This window comes from Aphanomyces invadans, assembly GCF_000520115.1.
Source record: "Aphanomyces invadans strain NJM9701 unplaced genomic scaffold supercont1.21, whole genome shotgun sequence".
In the NCBI taxonomy this organism is placed as follows: domain Eukaryota; phylum Oomycota; class Saprolegniomycetes; order Saprolegniales; family Verrucalvaceae; genus Aphanomyces; species Aphanomyces invadans.
The window spans coordinates 568,990-588,535 of NW_008580166.1; the positions used below are offsets into that span (position 1 = coordinate 568,990).

The 19,546-nt window shown below is 54.6% G+C and overlaps 8 protein-coding genes across 9 annotated transcripts; 4 read left to right on the forward strand and 4 right to left on the reverse strand.

The window, feature by feature from the left end:
• Positions 1 to 1,242: 1,242 nt before the first annotated feature.
• H310_09469 (TKL protein kinase) lies at positions 1,243 to 3,270 on the forward strand. The gene is made up of 2 exons (XM_008875552.1): positions 1,243 to 1,600; positions 1,652 to 3,270. The coding sequence occupies exons 1-2, from the start codon at positions 1,289 to 1,291 to the stop codon at positions 3,044 to 3,046; spliced, it is 1,707 nt and encodes a 568-aa protein (XP_008873774.1). The 5' UTR covers positions 1,243 to 1,288; the 3' UTR covers positions 3,047 to 3,270.
• Positions 3,271 to 3,384: 114 nt separating this feature from the next.
• On the reverse strand, positions 3,385 to 4,257 carry H310_09470 (hypothetical protein). Its single transcript, XM_008875553.1, has one exon. The coding sequence runs from the start codon at positions 3,924 to 3,926 to the stop codon at positions 3,456 to 3,458; it is 471 nt and encodes a 156-aa protein (XP_008873775.1). The 5' UTR covers positions 3,927 to 4,257; the 3' UTR covers positions 3,385 to 3,455.
• Positions 3,387 to 4,901, forward strand: H310_09471 (hypothetical protein). The gene has a single exon (XM_008875554.1). It carries the CDS (start codon positions 4,286 to 4,288, stop codon positions 4,802 to 4,804), a length of 519 nt encoding a protein of 172 aa, XP_008873776.1. The 5' UTR covers positions 3,387 to 4,285; the 3' UTR covers positions 4,805 to 4,901.
• A 399-nt stretch (positions 4,902 to 5,300) lies between these two features.
• H310_09472 (hypothetical protein) lies at positions 5,301 to 9,722 on the forward strand. The gene is made up of 13 exons (XM_008875555.1): positions 5,301 to 5,374; positions 5,442 to 5,504; positions 5,564 to 5,668; positions 5,711 to 5,808; positions 5,855 to 6,043; positions 6,098 to 6,363; positions 6,618 to 6,779; positions 7,066 to 7,169; positions 7,223 to 7,685; positions 7,820 to 8,034; positions 8,102 to 8,417; positions 8,591 to 9,326; positions 9,413 to 9,722. The coding sequence occupies exons 1-13, from the start codon at positions 5,309 to 5,311 to the stop codon at positions 9,522 to 9,524; spliced, it is 2,895 nt and encodes a 964-aa protein (XP_008873777.1). The 5' UTR covers positions 5,301 to 5,308; the 3' UTR covers positions 9,525 to 9,722.
• H310_09473 (hypothetical protein) lies at positions 9,569 to 10,378 on the reverse strand. Its single transcript, XM_008875556.1, has one exon. It carries the CDS (start codon positions 10,355 to 10,357, stop codon positions 9,626 to 9,628), a length of 732 nt encoding a protein of 243 aa, XP_008873778.1. The 5' UTR covers positions 10,358 to 10,378; the 3' UTR covers positions 9,569 to 9,625.
• A 487-nt stretch (positions 10,379 to 10,865) lies between these two features.
• Positions 10,866 to 15,025, reverse strand: H310_09474 (hypothetical protein). Its single transcript, XM_008875557.1, has 10 exons — positions 14,636 to 15,025; positions 14,216 to 14,583; positions 13,404 to 14,085; positions 12,948 to 13,133; positions 12,681 to 12,868; positions 12,151 to 12,628; positions 11,744 to 11,950; positions 11,372 to 11,678; positions 11,205 to 11,323; positions 10,866 to 11,157 (listed from the first exon to the last, which is right to left on the reverse strand). Exons 1-10 carry the CDS (start codon positions 14,963 to 14,965, stop codon positions 11,065 to 11,067), a joined length of 2,958 nt encoding a protein of 985 aa, XP_008873779.1. The 5' UTR covers positions 14,966 to 15,025; the 3' UTR covers positions 10,866 to 11,064.
• Positions 15,026 to 15,738: 713 nt separating this feature from the next.
• H310_09475 lies at positions 15,739 to 17,836 on the forward strand. 2 transcript variants are annotated; one of them, XM_008875559.1, is made up of 7 exons: positions 15,740 to 16,169; positions 16,217 to 16,374; positions 16,416 to 16,550; positions 16,604 to 16,875; positions 16,919 to 17,100; positions 17,166 to 17,395; positions 17,446 to 17,821. In XM_008875559.1, exons 1-6 carry the CDS (start codon positions 15,749 to 15,751, stop codon positions 17,387 to 17,389), a joined length of 1,392 nt encoding a protein of 463 aa, XP_008873781.1. In that variant the 5' UTR covers positions 15,740 to 15,748; the 3' UTR covers positions 17,390 to 17,395; positions 17,446 to 17,821. The 2 variants fall into 2 exon arrangements, with proteins under 2 accessions (XP_008873780.1, XP_008873781.1); XM_008875558.1 differs by having other exon boundaries at positions 15,739 to 16,169; positions 17,166 to 17,836.
• Positions 17,837 to 18,740: 904 nt separating this feature from the next.
• Positions 18,741 to 19,532, reverse strand: H310_09476 (hypothetical protein). The gene has a single exon (XM_008875560.1). The coding sequence runs from the start codon at positions 19,527 to 19,529 to the stop codon at positions 18,798 to 18,800; it is 732 nt and encodes a 243-aa protein (XP_008873782.1). The 5' UTR covers positions 19,530 to 19,532; the 3' UTR covers positions 18,741 to 18,797.
• Positions 19,533 to 19,546: the final 14 nt, after the last annotated feature.

Below are 19,546 nucleotides of genomic sequence, written 5' to 3' on the forward strand. Positions count from 1 at the left end.
TTGATGAACTTTGACGACGTCAACACGTTTAGGACTGTTCGTGCCGTTACTTTCGTCGTCAAGGTCGCTGCACTCTTCTTGCATGACAGCCGGTGCACAAGAGCGTTGCGGAAGATTCGACGTATATCTCGCTTTGACAATTTCGTCTTTCTTCCGCTCCTCTTCTTGGTTCCGTAGGTGTCAGGAGATGCCAAGAATGCTCTTACCGTCGAGTCAGATCGATTGATTCGTCTTGCGATCTCTCGCATGGACAACTTCATGTCGAAGAGAGCCATGATCTTGCCCTTCTCCAACTCCGACAACTTCGGACCTCGTGGCATGGTCAAGTTTCGTTGTTCGACTCCACAATCGCGCCAAATGAGAGGGATTTGATTGGCTGTTTATGTGTTTCCATCGATTTTCATTTTAAATGCGTTTTTCGGCATTTACAATATTTAAAACGTTGGTGCGCGTATATTTATTTCGTATGGGTCACCCTGGGTCTCCACGCCTTCCCCTTCATAAGTAGTGAATTTCAAACTCTCCTGACAAATGGCTCACTCTCATCTGATTGTCTTGAAATGTATAATGCCACGATAGAAGCAATTTGGAGAGCACTTTTATCTTGGAAATTTTTGCCTTTATCATGATTTTTCTATGTGCGCGTATAAATATTTCGCCTACTGGTACTGTAAACTTGAGAAATCGCGGACGTCCACCGTTGCAGCGAGTCAAACCTGTATCATTTAATAAATTCGAAGCGCGCAGCACAATCACGTCCCTTCTCCAGTCAGGAAGACTGACAAGAATGTAGACAACCTGTGGTTGACAGAACATGGCTAAAAATCTAAGGAATTCGACATGCAACGCTTTTACGCCATTGACGCGTACATATCCGACCGGGCATGTGTTTGGCGTCGACCATGCATCGTCCAGCGATCAATCCTCTAATATATTATAGTTTGCATTTTCTTGTTTTGCACGACCTTGCGACATGTACGGCATCGCGACCTCAGGACCACCAATCGTACGTAGTAGACGTACTGTTCACATACATACATCTTGTTTTATTACTCCACAGTACAGTACGTATGTACGAACACGAGACGTCACGACTCGTACATATCATAAAATACTCATGTCATACATTGAACAAGTATAAGGTCGAAATCTATTTTAATTCATGGGTGTGAACGAGAGCGTGACAACGTCGGCTGTCCTGTGATTGGCTTAGCCACGCATACGATCCGAAGAGCCAGTGCAGAAACTACGGCATTCCGCCCAGACGCCTTCAAGCAGTGCACTCGTGATGCGCGCCGTCTCGAGCAACCCGGCAATGCTTCTCGTGGCCACTGCGGCGTTCACGGCCCCTTCGATGGCCCAAGACACCGACCCTATCTGCATTGGTTACCGGAACACGTACCTTGCGGCTGAGAAGAAGTGTAATGACGTCGCGGCCGCGCTCGACCCTCCCGTCAAATTGCAAGCGCAAGCGGCGTTTTGCAAGATCCCCGAGTGCAAAGCTGCGATTGACGCCTCTCTCATGTATAAAACACAAGCTGGTGCTCTGGGTACTTGCAAACGCCTGGACGTCACTGTACTTCCTGGGATGTGGTGCTCGGTAAGAACATCTTCGTTGTCGCCGACAATACTAACGGAGTCATTCACATAGTCTGAATGCTCGAAAGCCGTGGCAATCTTGTCGAACTCGTCACTGACGTACTGCAATCAGAGCATGGTTGCGCAGCAGGAAAAGTACTGCCAAGCTTGCGTCGATATGTTCGACCACCACAAGACGATGAACCAACTGTGCTCGTTCAACAGCGCGACCGACACTTCGTACATTTCGCAAAACTTGAATGCGTTTGCTGTTCCGATCAACTACTGCAGAACGACATTCAAGAACGCCGACTTCAAGTTTCCCTCGGACCCAAATGTTATCGCATCGACATCATCGTCGACGACCTACATCGGTATCGGTGCTGGCGTCGTCGTGCTCATCTTGATTGTGGTGGGCGTCGTTGTGTATCGCCGTCGGCAAGCGGTCAACAAAGGCGGATCAGTTACGACCGGTAGTCACGCTGGGTACTACTCGAACAACGGGACGCCCAACTTGCGCACCGTTGGAAGCGGCAACATGGGAGGGCACACCGCCCAAGGCACCGTGGCGGACGACATCCGTTTCGACCCGGACTTGGCACGATTCCGCATTCCCCAAGAGCAAATCCAGAACGTGACGTTGCTCGTCAAGGGCGGATACGGCGTCGTGTTCCGAGCGACGTGCAATGGCACCGACGTCGCGATGAAGCAACTCCTTCCATCCAAGGCAAAAGACCAGCACGCGATCCAAGAATTTATGAACGAAATCCGCCTCTGCGCGCGACTGGAGCACCCCAAAATCGTCAAGTTTATCGGGATCTCGTGGTCCACGCTGCACGATTTGGCTGTGCTCTCTGAGTTCATGCCGAACGGCGACGTGACGGACCTGCTCAAGGCCGAACGCAAGCGGTCACCCAAGGACCGCATCTTCCTATGGGATCCCCGTGCATCCAACTTTGGTACGTCCAAGACGGCCGTCGCTGCCGACGTTGCGGACGCGCTCAGCTTTCTCCACTCGTTCGTTCCGACCATCATCCATCGTGATTTGAAGTCCAAGAACATCCTGATGAGCTCCAAGTGGGAAGCCAAGCTGAGTGATTTTGGGATCTCACGCGTCACGAGCCGCGACAACACGATGACAAGCAACATCGGGACCGTCGCGTGGATTGCCCCCGAAGTCCTCACGGGCGGCCACTACTCGGAGAAGGCCGACATTTACAGTTTTGGTGTGTTCCTGAGCGAATTGGACACGCTCGAGTCGCCGTACGCTGATATGAGCGAGAAGAACGCCGGCGGGTTCTCGAACGCGCGTATTGCCATGATGGTCAGTGAAGGCGCGTTGCAGCCAACGTTCACGGACGCCGTGCCAAGCGCGATCTTGGAGCTCGCCCATCAGTGTCTGTCCTTCCATGATGTGAACCGGCCCACGGCGCGCGAGGTTGCGGCGGCGTTGCGCGCCCTGTTGTAGTATGATCGCACAGCTGAACCGATGTTTTGTTATTGATGCGCAACATTCGTATCTGCTCTGGTCCAACTCGACCCGAGTCCCGATAGACGTCACTTATGCCTGGATAGACGGGTGGCTGTCCGAGGCGATGCCGTCGCCCCGGACAGAATCAATGTTTCGACGCACCAATTTGATTGAGTATGATTGGTGTAAAATGAAAATAATCCACCAATCCGAATGCGAGAATGACGAGTCAGCCAATCAAACCGTTGGGATCGGCGCCAGGACGGTCAACACTGACCCGTTTGGTGATGTGCGAGCATTGCACACGCATTCGAGCCACCAAGATGATATTGTTGCAAGAATATAATACACGTGGTGTTTGTATGGATGTGGATAAAAATACACGAGAAATTCGTGCCACATCTTCCTAGCATCCGAGAACTCCTTCGCGCACATTTCGGAATCGCAAAGCACGATGGACGTCCAATCTGACGCCAACTACAATGCAGTGGAAGATGTCAAGACCCCCAAGGCGGCGGCAAAGCGGGCAGTGTCCACCACCAGCGAGGTCGAAGAGGACAATTACAAGGTCGTGTGCTGCGGCAACAGTTGGCTCGACCTCGTCCTCGTGCCATTGACAGCAGTCGTTTTGTACGGCGCCATGATCGGTCTCTCGCTCTTGGTCCTTTGGGCAACTTTCTTGACTTCTGCGAGCGGAGCTGCTCACTGGATGTTCTTCTTTGCATGGCTTACTGGTGTCATTGCAGTCGTCATCTCGATTCAGGTCGCTGAGTACGAAGCGTACATCTTGGCCGAGCATGCCAAGAAGGATATTGCCGAGGGCACGAATGCATAGATAGTCTCGACGTGGTGCCTCTGACCCTTTCAAGTTAATCATTTTTCCTCAGTCACTTGCTAGTACCCGCATGATCCGCTGTCACGATCGTGGTGTTCTGCCTGATGGATGCTTGCCGAGGCGACCACGATGGCAAAGTCAAGTTGATCAGACGCCCGTGCCTTCAGAGCGAACTGAGTCGACGAAGATAACAAATTCGAGCAGGCCAACAGTTGTGAGCTTTCTCTCTCTTGAGAAGGAAGACCAAGACGATTGCCATCTTCGTTATCTCAACGACTGTTCAACCGCACGCAAGGATCTAAATTCCCTAAAAATAGAAACCTCCATCACGCATCCAATAATAGCTTACCAAGCAAAATAAATCCTGTCCGAGCATTCGATTTTCCCCCACTTACCACGTCATGGCAACCCCTGCGACGGTAGACCCTATCGCTCCCGCGTCGGTGGCAATCGACGTCGAAGTTCCCGCGCCATCGACGACCGCGGAAGCTTCTTCTGATGTTGCCATTGCTGCCGACTCGGCCGAGGCGCCACATACGACAACTCCCGCGGTTGCATCAACAACACCACAGAACAAGCCCGACGCGAGCAAGTCGAAAGCTGAGCTGTCAAAGAAACAACATCGACAGTCGAGCGCTCGGGATGGGTACAATATCGTGTGCTGCGGGAATAGTTGGCTCGACTTGTTCCTCATTCCGCTCACAGTCGTTGTCCTGTTCGGCGCTATGATCGGCCTCTCCATCCTGGTCCTTTGGTCTGTGTTCTTGACGTCGACGAGTGGCGCAGCTCACTGGGTCTTCTTCTTTGCTTGGATCACCGGTGTCATCGCTGTGGTCATTTCGGTTCAGGTAGCAGAGTACGAAAAGTACCTGAACGCCGAACATGAAAAGAAGCAGATTGCCGAGGGCACCAATGCATAGATATACACCCTAGTTCACAAATACATTCATACCTCAGTTGAGCTGATGTTCTCTCGCTTGATGCGCTTTATGAATGATATGGGAATGCATTGTGCCCTGCTAGTTACCTTCTCCTGCTGGGGCACGATGTTGACGAAGGTTCCGGAAGGCCTATTCTTTGATGGCTCGACTTCATGTTTCGTGGTCCCAGTCAATTGGTGCGTCTTGACAGTGAATTGCAAATCGCGGAGGGTAGGCCAAGTTGTGCTCAAGTGCATTGTCCGAACGAGTTATCAATGCGAGAGATCTCTTGCATTACCATTTTTCCATCATGATGCAGGGCGTCGCGATGTTCATCCGCGCCGCCGTCCCTTTGCTAGCGGAGCATGCCTTCTCAAGGGAGGTCTACAAGGCGTCGATTGCGCGCGCAAAAGTTTTGAACAGTTCCTCCTGGGTTTCCGGATAAATAGTGAATAGCCGGATATGCCGAATCCGGCGCATGCCAATTGAGATTTGGCGACGACAATGCAGAAGTACGCGGAAGTGACCTTTGAGCTCTTTGAAGATGCGATTCTGGCGCTGTATGGACAAGTGCGTGTGGATGTATTCGTCAAGAGCGGGATGCAGACGTGGAAGATGTGATTTGTGTGCTTCTTAGGACGGACCGGAGCAGCAGCGACTCGCAAACGAATACCTGGTGCATGTGTGGAACGAATGCAAGGTGATCGCGGATTATCTCCTCTCGTCATTCAAATGTCTAGCATGACCAAAGATCCCTAGCAATCGTGGGAATACGGACTGCGCGTGCTGATGCGCCCTGCAACTGCTGGACAGGGATATCCCACGCAGTCGCAGTACTTTTGTGCGAATATGTTGTATGGCAAGGTAGTGTTTGTTGCCGACGCATCAAGCTTGATGAATTCATAGATTCGACAAGAGTGGTTCAGCCTTACACCTTCCGAACACGAGGCAATTCAGTCACAAGTCGAGCTCCTGCTGCAATACATTCGTAGCGGGCAACTAAGGTACCATTCGTCGCCGCTGCCCTTAATCCAACCTCGCTCTTTTCAGCTTTGCTCCATTGGTCCTCAAGCGTATTTGCATGGCGATGACAGTTATGTCTCTTGCTATTGACGGTGGATGCGCACGTTGTGTTGCTGACTGCACTCAACATCAACTGGCTCCAACGTCATCGTCCCTTCTGCACGTTCATGTCTCGCTCGAGTTGCTCACAAGTTTGGTGGACGAGACGGATGACTCGTAAGCATCTGTCGTTGCCCTGTACTTGAACGCCAACTCGAACTCTTCTGCCAGGTACCTTCCTCCCAGCAGGAAGGACACCCTCGTACTCGAGATCACGGACGTGAGCACCCATGTATTTCCTTTCCTCTCCCGCCTCTTTGAAACTGTGGCCTTGCACCCATCTGATGAGACTGTCGCCAATTTGCGCTTCAGCGGTCTTACGTGTCTCCGTGCGTGGATAAAAGCAGCGGGGTTTTCACTCGCCAAACTGTTCACTAACATGCCCGCGGTCTTCCAAGCCCTCCTTCAAGCACTTCTTCACGCACAAACTGCTCCAGGTACAATGGTGTGCCTTGTTTTGGTGTTTTTGGGGCGAATAGAGTTTGTTGTGCATACCACACTTCTTGCCGTTCTCCAAGCGAGCTGCTCTCGAAGGCTTAAAGCTCCTCTGGTGTACTTTTTTTGGGGGCATGTGGCACTGCTCCCAACCGTCATAGCGTTGCTGGCCCAAGTGTGTAGTTATGTGTAGCAATTGAAGTGACGTCGGAGATGATCGTGCCGAGGAATGACTGTGTGGGGTGGTGATTTGTAGGCGCGGTGAAGGAAGTCGTCGTTTGTGCACTCATCTTAAGTGATGCTTTGGAAGTAAACGAATATCCTCCTGCGAGGTCGAAGGACACCGCAACGTCGGCGCTGATTTCAACACTGTTGGCTTGCCAGCCAACAATCCACCACTACCTCGTCCATGACCCCCGTACGTTGTCCATCGTTCTCGTCCTCTGTGCAGTCGCAATCTTCCAAATCACATTCTGTCGTCATCACGTTTGATTTCACGGTGTTTATGAACACGGCTTCGCTGTCCACGTTGCGTGCCTGTCGTCGTGATGAGTTGGCTTGACATGATTCTGCTGGATTTCGCGAGCGGTGGATCATTGGGATGGACGAATGAACGTTTACAAAAATTCTTGCAAGTGGTTCTATGAAATAGAATTGCTCGTGTCATCATCGAATGTGCTGACTACGAATCGTGCGCCTTGTAGATGCCGCCCATGCCCTAACAACGTTGATCAGCACTTTGGGCGAATGCGAGCTCGATTGGTTGATCCTGGGCTCTCCAGACGCCCTCGCGTTCTCGGAATTGGTGGTACATACAATCTCATCTCGTTGACCGATTTCCACACTTTATAGTTTTCATAGCTGCATCTGACGAGCCAGCCCCAACGACAAATTGCAACACTGACATTTGACGTGTGGTTCGGGATCCAAGACTACCCTGTCGCGTCCAGACACCCTTCGTTCCAAGATGCAACGTTTCGGCGCCTCTTGCACGTTCTCGTTCGTCAATGCGCGCAAACCGCCGCCGACGAAGACGATATTGCGTCCTTTCGACAGGCCGCCACCGAACTCTTCGTGGCCATCCACCACCTTCTCAAAGCTTCGTTTGTCGCGGATATTACCAAGCTCGTTAGGACGTCCAACGCGATTGTCGTCGAAGCTGCCATGTTTGCACTGACTGTTGTCGGGACCGAGTTGAAGCAGCGTCTCGTGAGTGATGACGCCACGCAGCAAGTGGTGCTCGACTTGTGTCGCTCCCATATATTTGTCCATCCTCATTTCACGTCGTCTCCGGCGGTCGTGCACGTCTCGTCCGTGTTTATTGGTACGTGGAATCAGCCTCCAGATCCGTTGGATCGTTGCTACCGAATGGAATGCTGCCGCCTTCTCGATTCAAGTTCACATCGATGTGCAAGGGGCAAGGGAACAATCGTGTAACAAGTTTGCGCTGTTATTTAGGTCTCTTGGGTCCGTTAATCAATGCGCAGTGGACGGCTACGAACGGATCGGACTCGTCACTATTGGATGCAACTTTTGAGTACTTGTGTTTTGGACTGAGCGTTCCCAGCGCAAGCTCTGCTGCGTCCAAAGCTATCAACGGTCTCTGTGCGTCCTGCACGCCTCTGCTCAGTCGACGCGATGCCCTCATGTCGACCGTTCTCTCGTCGTTGCACGTATGTCATAACGTTGTTTGTTGACCCGAAACCTGAAGTTTCATGTACGTGGAATGGATGACGACAGGCCAACGTTAGCCATTTGGACAAACAAGACCGACAATGGGTTGTCGAAGGTGTTGTCCGCGTAGCATGTGTGGCGTCGTGGGGTCGATTGGCGTTGGAACAGCTCGTGAACTCTATCTTTTCGCGCATGTCGGACCCTGCTGCTCAAACAACACCATCGCTGGTTCCCATGGAACTTTACGCACTCAGCACTGTTCTTCGCTTCCTGGACGCACCGTCCGACGTGGCTGGAGGCCCTGCGCTCACACAGCAAGTCGTGAATTGGGTCTGGCCACACGTCACTCGTGTTGCTTCGTCGTCCGCGCTGGCTGTCGACGGTAAGAACACTCCATGTGATGAAACAAATCGTGTGTATCCGTGAACCGAGAGTATTTCTTGTCGTGGTGGGATGTCAACTGCATCTGTTCCCGTTCAGGAACAAGCGTGGCAACACCGACTTTTTGCTGGATCGAAACCGAGTTGTTGTACCTTACTTGAATGGGACTCGTAGCAATCGAAGCCGTCTGTGATGTATTCACAGCGACGCTACAAGCAATGAAACACACGCCACAATTCGCGACATCGTCCGAGTTTGCCTCGATGCTGTCGTGGGTTGAACAGCAATCGATCGTGTGTCCCTCTGCGATTCAATGTGCTCTTGTGGCCGTTGAGTTGTACGGTGGTGGTGGTGGTGGGATGTCGCCGCCGCCGCCGCCTGCGGTCGTTCACGTTGTCGTAGCCATTGGACACCACGTGATGGGTCACTGCCACGCCGTGCCATCCCCCAGCCACATCCCCGACCTTCTCCGTGCGTACTTTGAGTTGTTGCAACGCACGCTGCTCTTTTGTCCCTCGAGTGTCTTCCCCGACTTGTTTGCGTCGACAATCCACCTCGCCATCGCGTGCTTGATGCATCTCGACCAACGTGAAGCCCTACGTGCAGTCGTCGTGTACGTGAACCATGTCGTGACAAAGCGAGAGACCCCCGCGCTGATTTCATACCGATCCGCCGTGGACAGTGCCTTCACGAGCCAGCAGGCCCCGCTGTGGATCGCGATGGTCACTCTCCTCACGGCCACATGCCCGACGACCGTGCTCCCGACTGTGATCCACCTTGCGTTTGCGCTCATGACCACGTATGGGCCGAGCATGCACCCTGCAGTTGCAAACGCGTTGCTGAACCAGCCGAACGCAGACGCACCGTTGTCGATCGGCAACCGACAGCGTGTATATGCCACACTTGTCCAGTACGTGTCGCTTTTCTGTTGTGTGTGCACGTCGTGGGCGATGATGGATGGAAATTCTTGGAGAATATGACAAGTGGTCGACGTAGGTTCACGACCAACTACGAAGAGCGCAAGTTTACAGCATTCGTCAAAGACTATGCCAAAGTGTGTCGAAAAGAGCTGCCCGTGGAGCATCTCGTCGATCATTTCGTGGCGTAGCCATCGGGACATGGGGAACGGCAGACCGTACGTCCGTGTAATGTCGTCCGGTGTCGTGGACAGGAGCAATAAATAGTTACCAGCATTAGTGTCCTGCGATGTTATGCCGATGCTGATGGAGGAGGATGTCGGATCGCTGGCATGCCGTTCCCTTTCCCGGCGTGCATTGAACTTGGTGTTGACGGATGAGTCCACGGACCTGGTGGCTTTGCGACGCCGAGGAGCTCGCCGATGCGTTTGTGTTTCGCGACGCGGCCATCATAGATGGTATGGGCCGCCTTCGAGCTCAATGGGATCAAGTCATTCGAGTGTTTCGTTGGATGGTGCCGCCTTTCGTCGGCCCATGCTGCGAGGTGATTGTCAGCAAAGAACGTGAATGTGGATGGACTGGAATCAATCGTGAACGGTGGAGTTGATCGCTTGTGTCGAGACGCATGCAGTGCATCCATGAGATGGGCGGTTGACGTTGCGTCGGTGGAGTTGTCGTCCAGTTTTGGCGTGGAGTGAGGAGCCCTCCACGGCATTCGTTTGTACGTGGGTGTCGTGGGATGATACAAGGCGTGCGTTTCGTTTCCAGGAGCAAGCGCTTCGGACAGGCGTCGACGAAGCAGCGGCGATGCTGACGTTTGCTTGTATGGTGTCGACGTGGTCACGGAGCTGTCGGTCGTGAGGTCCCAGTCGTTCCCCGCGTCTTCAACGTAGTCGTACTTTGAATTCCAGAGATCCATGCCACTAGGTCCTTTATCAACACGTACGCCTATTGCACCCTTCTTGTCGCATTCGCGACGGCGCCGCCGTCGCGAGCCATCGTTGTAGGGCCGACACGCCGCCATTTGATACAATGGAAATGCGGCGCGTCGGCGAGATATTCTTCGGGTTCGAATATTCCTCATCTATGTCGATTTGGATTGGCTAAAATCCAAGGACATTCACCAATCAAGTGCTTGTATACCTTTGAAATGTCGAAACCGTGGGGTTTCCCAAGTCGATCAAGGTGCCACCGACGTGGCGGCGGCGACGCATGCATCGTTTCACTGGCAACAGCAGAGTGCACGAGGGGAAATGTCCACAGGGTTTGGGACGTTTTTGGTTGTAAGTAGACCATCGTGGATGTCTGTGTCGGCAACATGGGAAGTCGACTCTTTGGTCAGGTCATGGGTTGCAAGGCCAAAGCATGTCGACGGCAACATCGAAGGGGCGACCAGTTAAGGTGAGGCGTTGATGTTGCCAAGTAGCAGCAGCATCACCGCCATGACCGTGACGACGCGCACAGTTTCCACAAGCGAATGTGATTCACTCCATTCTGCCTTGTGCAGCCAACACAGGCCACTAGTTCGTGGGTGGACTTGCACACCATGGAGTTCCTTCTTGGTCACACTTTTCAACCTCGACGGAGGCTTTTGAAGGAGCGCACGAGATCAGTGGATGGTTTTGTGACTGGAAACGATGCGTGTCGGTGAAAAGCTGCTTTCGTTCGACAATGGCGCCACGTATGCAGCAAGCAATCAAAAGTCTTTATCGTTTTCAACAGTGTCGCTGGTTACGTCTGGCGCTTGAGCTTTTTCTTGGCCGGCTGCTTGCCGCCGCTCTTCTTGCGCTTTCCCGCGGCGTCGTCGCCATCGTCCGACTCGTCCTGGTGGCCCACCATGTTCAACATGTTTCAAACGCGGGACGACTTACATTGTCTGAACCATTCTCGTCCTTGGATTCCTTGTTCAGCTCCCGGTACTCTAGGTCAGCGGCTTCCTTGACCGCTTCCAGGTTCTCCACCCCGTTCGCCTGCGCTTCCTTCACGCGGGCTACATGGCACGACAAGGATGAGATCCCACCGAAGGATCGCCGGTTACCTTTGACAAAATCTTGTCGATCCTTGGCACGCTTGTTGGAAAACCATGTCTTGAGTTGGCGCTTCGTAATGGTGCCGCCGTCGCCTTCGTTGAGTTCGTCCTGGAGCTGGTCCATCACAGCATTCGCCGGGCGGGAGCTCGTGTCGAACAGCGCATGCATGCGTTCCAACTGCTTCTCGTTGAAGATGCGGCCGTTGCTCTTGCCCTTCTTGGTCGCATTCGCCACTTCCTCGACAGCCGCCTTGGTGTCGTCACCCACCGAGTCCTTGTCGACACCGCCGTCGTCCTCGTCGTACTCGCCCATGTCCTACGCATGCATGGCCCTTACACTCCCTTCGTTGACGAATCCCGAGGTCGAGTGTGTCCACATACAACGTCACTTGTGGCAGGGTGGTCGCGCGAGTCGTCTTTCGTGGGCTTGTCGGCCAAGAGAGCGTTCGGAGGATGGCCCGCAGCCTTGCGCTTGTAAAACCAGCACCGCAGCTGCTTGTAGTCATGGTGGGTCGAAAGATCTCCCACCGCGGCTTCGTTCAACGTGGCAGCGAGCTGGACCAACGCATCTTTGTCGGGCGAGTCATTCTACTCGACAACCAAAGTCGACGTCAATAATCACGTGGCCATCCGCGGCACGCATCCGCCACCCATTCCATGTTCACCATGTACAGCAGGATCCAAGCGGTGCGATGCAGTGCGGGCAGCACGCCCCGGTAGGCGCAACGAAGCCGCACGGGTTTGAATTTGCCCGTGCCCAAACGAACAGTACAGACGGGCGCGCGTACCTGTTGAAATGCATTTTCGAGCACGACGAGCTGGTCGACTGTAAACTTGACCCGGCTGACTTTGCCGGGTTTTTCTTCCTTTACAACGTCGTCGCCGTCGCGAGCGTCGACGTCGTCGACGGGTGCAAGCGACGAGCTCGACGATGTAATGACAGACTGAATGTGGTCGCTGAGTTTGGCGGCGAGGCGGACGACATCCTTGTTGTCTTGGTGCGCCTTGGCCACGAGTCGCAGCTGGCGATCGAGCCGCGTATCGTGGAGAACGGGGGCAGGGAGGTCCACCGAGAGGAGCAGTTCCAAGATATCCATGACGCATTCGGGGGCGGCTTCGTCTTCCACGAGCTTGAGCAGCTGCAGTTTTAGATGCGTCACTTCGTCCTTGTTGAGCGGCTGCGGACCGACGGGCTTGCCATGGATGTACAGCCGTTCGCGAGCCTGTTGAATCGCGCGGCTTCGCTCTTCCTTGACGTCTTCCTCGCTACGTTCAAAGCACCTGAGCTGCTTGACTCACGGAAATGACCAGCACACACCTGAGCCCCGCCTCGCGGGCCACCTTGACCGCTTTACGAACTGACGCCACGTGGTCCATCCGCAGACGTTGCTTGGCTTTCGCAGGCTTCTTCACATCTGGGGACGACATGGTGCTGTTGGTGATCGCTGCGATCGAATACGCCGACGCTGTCGGTGTAAATGTTGTTGCATGTGCCGCGTCGTCCGTCTATGCAGTTGCCGGTGAAAAACGTGACCAGTTCTTCTTGAAACCCATCCAATTCACGAATCGCCATGGTTGGACTTACAGATGATGACGCGACGAGGGGGGCGTCGCCAAGGAGCTGCTCGGCCTCTTCCATGATGTCCATGGCCCCCGTGCTCGTTTCCCGCATCTTGGCGACGCGCGCTTCCAAAACTTCTTTGGCTTCATCAATGTAAGCCGCCTTCATCTTCTTGACCGTCTCCGAGTCCATTCCTGTCGTATCCACGTCCTAAACACCGACAACGTCAATCCATATTCATGCAAACAGACTGTCGAATCGTCCCAAGAATATGTTTCCACCGCGAAGACACGTCCACCAACCGACTGCGTGCCCCCCACGAGAGATGCACACAAACGCCATGAGACAAACGAGCTGGGTACAGCATGCATCCACGAATAGCAGCCATGGCACCACACGAGGCCACAACCACACCATCTCGTTCTTATGCCCACACAAACAATCCAACAGGACAAGCTGCCCATGTCCTCTCGTTCGTACCTTCATCTTGATGCGCATGTAATCCAAACGTTCCTTGGCGCGGCGGTTGTCAAACCAGATGCGAATCTGCTTGACCGCGATGCCTTCCGGCTGGAGCTCGGCGTCGGCGTACGCGGGGGAGTTGATAATGCGATACATCGCCTGGATCTCGGAGCTTTCGGGGCGGCTGCTCTTGCCATACCAGTCCTCCAATTTGGCGATTTGCGCCGACGAGTACAGCCGCGAGGCACCGCCGCCCGTTTTGACTTTGAGCTTGGCTTTCTGGATCTCCTTGGCCTCGCGCTCCAGACTCTTTTGTTCGAGGTTGGGCGGGTACTTGACGTCCTTGATCAGCTCGACTTCGGTTTGGACGGCATGGTATTGCAGCGTGTACACGAGGCTCTCGAGCTGGCTCAACCCGGCCGCTAGCTTTCGGAGGAGCATCGACGACCCCGGTGGCAGATTTGTATCGGGCTCAGCGTCCTTCTCCACGGGAGCTGCGACTTCCGGATCTTCATCTTGGCTTTCGTCGTCGCTGTCATCACGTTGGTTGCTGCGATTGGTACCCTTGGACTTGGCCGTGCCGCCCAAATGCTGCTCCACATCCTGCTTGAGCGACTGCGCCAACACCAGCAGTTCCTCGCCCTTTTCCAGCACCAGGCCGTTGAACTTGCGCCCGGCCTTCAGCGCCACTTCGACCAGTCTGTCAACCAGAAATACATTTGAATGGCGGTCGCGACGGACAGAGAGAGTCCAAACCAATCCCACATTTTCGGTCGAATGTAGCATTCCATCACCGAAGCATGCACGACGACACTTTCACTTGTGCGTACCTCGCGTACGACTCATCGGTGGCGCTGGTTGATGACGACGACGCAGAGGTCGCGGCGGACGACGGTTTGGTGCGAGAGTGCTTGATGGCGTCGGGGGTTGCCCGGGCCGATGCGGGATCGGAGCGCCGCACACCCTTGCCCTTGCCCTTGGGTGTGACCACGATCTTCTTGATCGGTTCGCAGTCAGGGCAAAACCACTTCTTCAAATGGTTGGTTTGAATCAACTTGGCGTACTTTTGCCGAAAGCACGTCGGGTGGAATCGAACGCCACATTGTGCACACACAAGCGCGCGCTTGGCGTTGGACGTGTCGTCGCCGCACACTTCGCAGACCGTGGACGAAGTGGATAACGTGGGCACTCTCGGCTCCTACGGGCGAGATACGAGTCAGACCTGTGAGAGTCAGGATGGCCTCTTGTACTTTGCGCAGGTTGTCGTCGTTGGCAGCGTTGTTACTGGACGACGTGGCGGTATTGCCGAGCGTTGCTTGTTGCTCCTGCTTGACGAGAAGTTGCTCCAGTTCGTCTTCGTCCTCATCATCGTCATCCTCGGACGGGACATGCGATGGTGGGTCGTCGTCGTCGTCGTCATCGGAGGACTCGCTGGCGTCGCTCAACGGCGCTGGTTTGGCCTTGACCAAGGAGGCCAGGAGCGACGACCCAGTGCTGATGGACGGGAGGTGATCCGAGGCTGCAGTGGCCGACGGAGGCGGCGGCGCCGACTCGTCGTCTGTCGAGTAGTCTGAACTCATCGAGAGCGAAAATGAGGGGCAGTGCACGTTTGCTGGGCGTCGTTTTCCATTGCGTATATTTGCCCGTTGGATATTTATATACATGCGGAACATGCCCTCTATAGTGAAACCAAATGAACCAGAGCCAAAATATTATCATGAGGTCGTCCCATGCTCCTACAGCCAGCACATGCACGGTATTAAATGTTGGAGGTTCTTTCCCACTTACCTCGTCCCCACCACCTCTTGGGGCCAGAATATTTCGATATTTCAAGTCAGCGTGTGTCGGTCCAACGCATCGTTGAGTCGACGATCCATGTTCCCCCACCGGTCGGGTTTTCACGGAGCCGTCGCGTGCGGCGGTGTCGTGTGCGATGCTGCCCCGCGCTTGCGCGCGACCTGTGTTTGCCTTGAGGTGATGCTCAGCCAATGGATTGCAGGAAGGTCGTGGAATTGAACCAATCCTATGCGCTCATGTCTAAGATTACAGCCAATCATATGCGAGATCAAATGTAGATGGTTACCTTGCAAGGAATGTGTTCAATCCACAACATTCTTTGAAAAAGTTCCATTCGGTGAGATCACCTCACTTGCCGTGGACGATTGCGTAGGACACACTCCTTGACGTGGTAGCGATCGTTGCTGGACCAAACCACGGTTTTGGACATCCCATGCTGGTACAATGGGGCTGTAAGGAGAGTATAAACGTTGAGAGGATTCGTACGGATACGATGCGGAAAGACACGCTACATTATCCGGATTTCATCCGGACGACTGGCGGTCAAACTTGAACAACAACGCGCCATGGACGCGGCCGAGCTCTTGGACAGCTACACGGATGCCATCTACGCCTCTACGTACACGGCCGAAGAAGTGGTGGCGCTAAAGGAACGAAAGAAGATGAACGAAACAATCATGCTGTGCCGTGCGATGCTTCGAGACGAGACGTGGGAGCATGACGCGACTGTCAACGAACTCGACGTGTACTTGACGTACGCGAGCACGCTCGAGTCGTTGACCCGGCGCTACGAAGCAATCGACATCCTTGTGCGTGGAATCGATATCATGGACGAACATCCGATGCTTCGATTGGCGCTTGCTCGACTGCAGTTCAAGGCGGGCCTGTACGAGGAAGCGTTGGAGTCCTGTCTCCTGGTCGCGGAAGCGTATCCAAACGACACGCGGTGCAGTAAAGAAAGCGCCGCGGATGCGTACCACCTTGCAGGTGCTGCTGACATCAATCCCTTCAAGAGACCGATCTCACTCGAACAGGCTGGGTCAAGATTCACGGGGACGATCACACGAACGCGTATGCATTGTGGAGTCGCGGTGCCAAGGCCGTGCCGTCTTCGGCTGTTCTCGCGAGGCAATACCGGAAGCGGCAATGCTGGGACGACGACAGCGACGTGGATTTGCTTCATCCTGGCTTGGTATGCGCTACCACGTCGACGTGTTACCTGTCGAGATGTAGGTCGGGCAGGGGGCGTCTGGGCTCCCAGCTGAAGGTTTTGCCGTCCCGCCATCAACTCGCGCGGTGGCGTTGTTCAATCCCAACACGCAAGCCAACCGCGTCGTGTTTCGCTCGACCACTCCACTTTTGACCAAGGTAAAGTACGTGCGAACAACCACGGCACGTCGTTTCGTCATGGTCTTGGGCAGGACGAATGTGCCAACGTGGTTGACATTGTCCATGCTTTCCATCGAGAAACACTGGATGGTCGATGGGGCACGGTGCGCCACTCGAGCGTCAAGACGACGGACGTCGCGGTCGAGGACATCCCGAGCCTTCGACCATGGCTTAAAGTGTTGCTCCAGTCGCGCGTGTACCCATTTCTACACGCTTGCTTTCCGTCTCTGGCGGACCACACAACTATGATGGACCCCGTGACGATGCAAAGCCGTTGCCGCGTTCACGACGCGTTCATTGTGCGGTACGTCCGTTCCATGGTGGCGTCTATTCATTGTATGGCGCAGCTACGATGAGGTGGACGAGTCCCTGAGCCTTCCAGAGCACAACGACACGTCCGTGACAAGTGTCGTGGTGTCGCTAAATGATAGGTTCCAAGGCGGGGGCACGTGGTTTGAAGCGCTGGGCCATGTCGTCGACGCGGATGTCGGGCATGCGGTCGCGTTTGCCGGGCCACTGCGCCACGGAGGTGCGTTCGTCGACAGCCATGCATGTCTTTGTCGGAAACCACATGACGCACCATGTCGTGGGTAGGCCATGCAATCACGTCGGGGTGTCGGCTGATCTTGGTCCTGTTTCTGTACGTCGATGGGTTTGCCTACGGCGACTACCTGGCCAACTTCGCCGAGGACAACGACACCAACAACGCCGGGGCGGGCAAAGGGTTTGTTGTGTACAACCAAACGGTGGAGCTGGTCGCAACTTTGAACGAGGCACCGCCCGCCACGGTGACATGTCAAGTTGCCGACGATGCGTAACAACGAGTTGAGTGTCCACCTTCTCGAGGTTTTCCAGTAAGCTTCGATCGCGCTAGAGTTGAAAGCTACAGTGTGGACCGTCTGTGCATGCATGGCCCCTGATGGAAGGTCCGTCGTGGCGAGCGACGAGTGGAGCCAATCCTGACACAGCGACTCGAGAGAAGAAACGAGCTGGCGTGACTCAATTTCGACACGCTTCTTCGTTAACGAGGGTCATCGATCCAGGCCGTCGTCCAACTAGGGTGCAGCTCTTACATGCAACGGTCATGCGTCGGCAAAGGAATCTGCGCAGGAAAACGCGTGAACTTATGCAGGCAACCGTGGAACAGACAGCTTGACCAAGCTCCTTCACCACCCGCTCGAACCCATGTCTTCAAGCGTCCTCGCGACAACGTCGTGGTTCCTAAATGGGATGATGCTTCGACCTGTTGCGCCTTCTTCTTGACGGACTTGGACTCAACTCATAGCGACCTGCAGCCGTTGGGTGCAGGCAAGGCACTTTTGGTCACGATGGCATTTGAATAGGTGAAAAGCATGTCGCGGGTGGTCATGAAACACGTGCTCCTTCTTCCTCAACTGTAGAGAGGTGGCAATGAACCGCAGACCCGCCACGCAAAATGCATTCACATTGGTCTCGGGGCGGCGCGTTGGAGTGGAAGGCATCCTCATTCGTTGTAGCGACCGTCAACTTTGGCCTGCTGACAAGTTGCGTCTGTGCTTCGCGGCACGGCCTGTCCACATGGTCACGCGCCCCTCAACATAAATTCCAACGTGCGCTGGTACCCATTCGTACGATTCGATTTCCGCGACGCGTTGAAGCCCAAGAGGTGGAAGCGAGGCTGACCGAGTCGACCGGCCTCCAACACCACACCAAGTCAAACCTAGTCAAGTTGAGGTCGAATGTGGCGACCTTTCACAGGTCGACACACTTGTAGAAGGCAGCTACGTTCTCTCGCCTGGCTCGGTGCCAGACCGTGCAAAGTCGACGGCGCCTCGAACGCTTCCGACGTGGGCATGGACTCGCGTCGGTTTCGCTGCATCGTCGTGCTTCTGCGCACTGGCACCATAATGGGTCTGGATGGGCTGACCAACGTCGAGCGAGACCAACATGCTCGTGCTGCATATCGTTGTACCCCATTGCCTAACCACCAACCGCAATTTCTGGCACTGCACTACGATGGAGGCAGCCAGCCAGCCAATCGACACTTTCGTGCATGTCGCAGGCATATCGGGGAGCCCCTGAATGAGAGAGCATGGACGGCAGTGCTATGACGGCAAACTCCAATGCCCGTTCGCGCCCAACGACCGCAAAGTCAGCTTGCTCACTCAGCGTTATGTGCGGGGGGCATGATGCACTTGTACCACGTGCTATGGATAGTGTAAAAGGGTCAAGTAATGAGTCTGCTAGTTAGTTGGCTGCTCGACGTGACCAGACTGCAAGTAGCTCTCGGCCTCGACGTGGTTTGATCGATCGGGTAGGGGCATGCGTGGCTTCAAGAACGAGGCCCGCTGGCTCCAAAATGCGGCGGTAGTCATCCAGTGACAGCACGTATGGTGGGCCATCAGTGTTGGATGACAAAGGGGACGTGGACGACGGCAGCAATGCCAAGGGAAAGAGCAGCGTGAGAAGTCGACCGGTATCGGGTCGAAGGAGCGCATGGAATTGCGCGGCGCAAGCAGCTCGCATATCGGGTTCAATTGCAGCAAAGAAGAGGTAGTCGTAGATCAGGTCAAACGAGGCCAGTTCAAGGGGAGAAGTGGCGCTCGTGGCAAAAAAGTCGCCATGGACGAGCGAAATCGCGTCGGCATCGCGTCCGACGTTCGCTCGTGCAATATCGATGGCTTTCGCCGAAATGTCCAATCCTGTAGGCTCCCAGCCTTGAGAATGCAAGTGCAACAGATCAAACCCCGATCCGCATCCTGGCACAAGCGCCGTGCGGCGGTTCGCAGTAGATGACGGGGGAGACAGCTTCGCCAGACCTTCCACAAACGAAGGGTTCACTCCCTTGAGCTCCCATGGCGTCACTTTCTCGCTCCATGCCTTCTCCCAGTCTCGTCCAACTTTGTCAAAGAAATGCCGGCGATGGCTCGGCATCTGTCCACGGACGCCGCCGCCCCACACCCGCCTCATCTTGAGCATGTGTCCGTAGAGTGTGC

Coding starts and splice junctions, on each gene's coding strand:
- H310_09469 (XM_008875552.1), top strand. CDS start 1,289: ATGCGCGCCGTCTCGAGCAACCCGGCAATGCTTCTCGTGGCCACTGCG. Junction 1,601..1,651: donor TTCCTGGGATGTGGTGCTCG/GTAAGAACATCT, acceptor TCATTCACATAG/TCTGAATGCTCGAAAGCCGT.
- H310_09470 (XM_008875553.1), bottom strand. CDS start 3,926: ATGATTAACTTGAAAGGGTCAGAGGCACCACGTCGAGACTATCTATGC.
- H310_09471 (XM_008875554.1), top strand. CDS start 4,286: ATGGCAACCCCTGCGACGGTAGACCCTATCGCTCCCGCGTCGGTGGCA.
- H310_09472 (XM_008875555.1), top strand. CDS start 5,309: ATGCAGAAGTACGCGGAAGTGACCTTTGAGCTCTTTGAAGATGCGATT. Junction 5,809..5,854: donor ATTCGTAGCGGGCAACTAAG/GTACCATTCGTC, acceptor CGCTCTTTTCAG/CTTTGCTCCATTGGTCCTCA. Junction 7,170..7,222: donor TCGCGTTCTCGGAATTGGTG/GTACATACAATC, acceptor TAGTTTTCATAG/CTGCATCTGACGAGCCAGCC.
- H310_09473 (XM_008875556.1), bottom strand. CDS start 10,357: ATGGCGGCGTGTCGGCCCTACAACGATGGCTCGCGACGGCGGCGCCGT.
- H310_09474 (XM_008875557.1), bottom strand. CDS start 14,965: ATGAGTTCAGACTACTCGACAGACGACGAGTCGGCGCCGCCGCCTCCG. Junction 14,086..14,215: donor ACCGATGAGTCGTACGCGAG/GTACGCACAAGT, acceptor TCTGGTTGACAG/ACTGGTCGAAGTGGCGCTGA. Junction 12,629..12,680: donor GCCCGCGAGGCGGGGCTCAG/GTGTGTGCTGGT, acceptor CTTTGAACGTAG/CGAGGAAGACGTCAAGGAAG.
- H310_09475 (XM_008875558.1), top strand. CDS start 15,749: ATGGACGCGGCCGAGCTCTTGGACAGCTACACGGATGCCATCTACGCC. Junction 16,170..16,216: donor GGATGCGTACCACCTTGCAG/GTGCTGCTGACA, acceptor TCACTCGAACAG/GCTGGGTCAAGATTCACGGG. Junction 16,551..16,603: donor CCACTCCACTTTTGACCAAG/GTAAAGTACGTG, acceptor GGTCTTGGGCAG/GACGAATGTGCCAACGTGGT.
- H310_09476 (XM_008875560.1), bottom strand. CDS start 19,529: ATGCTCAAGATGAGGCGGGTGTGGGGCGGCGGCGTCCGTGGACAGATG.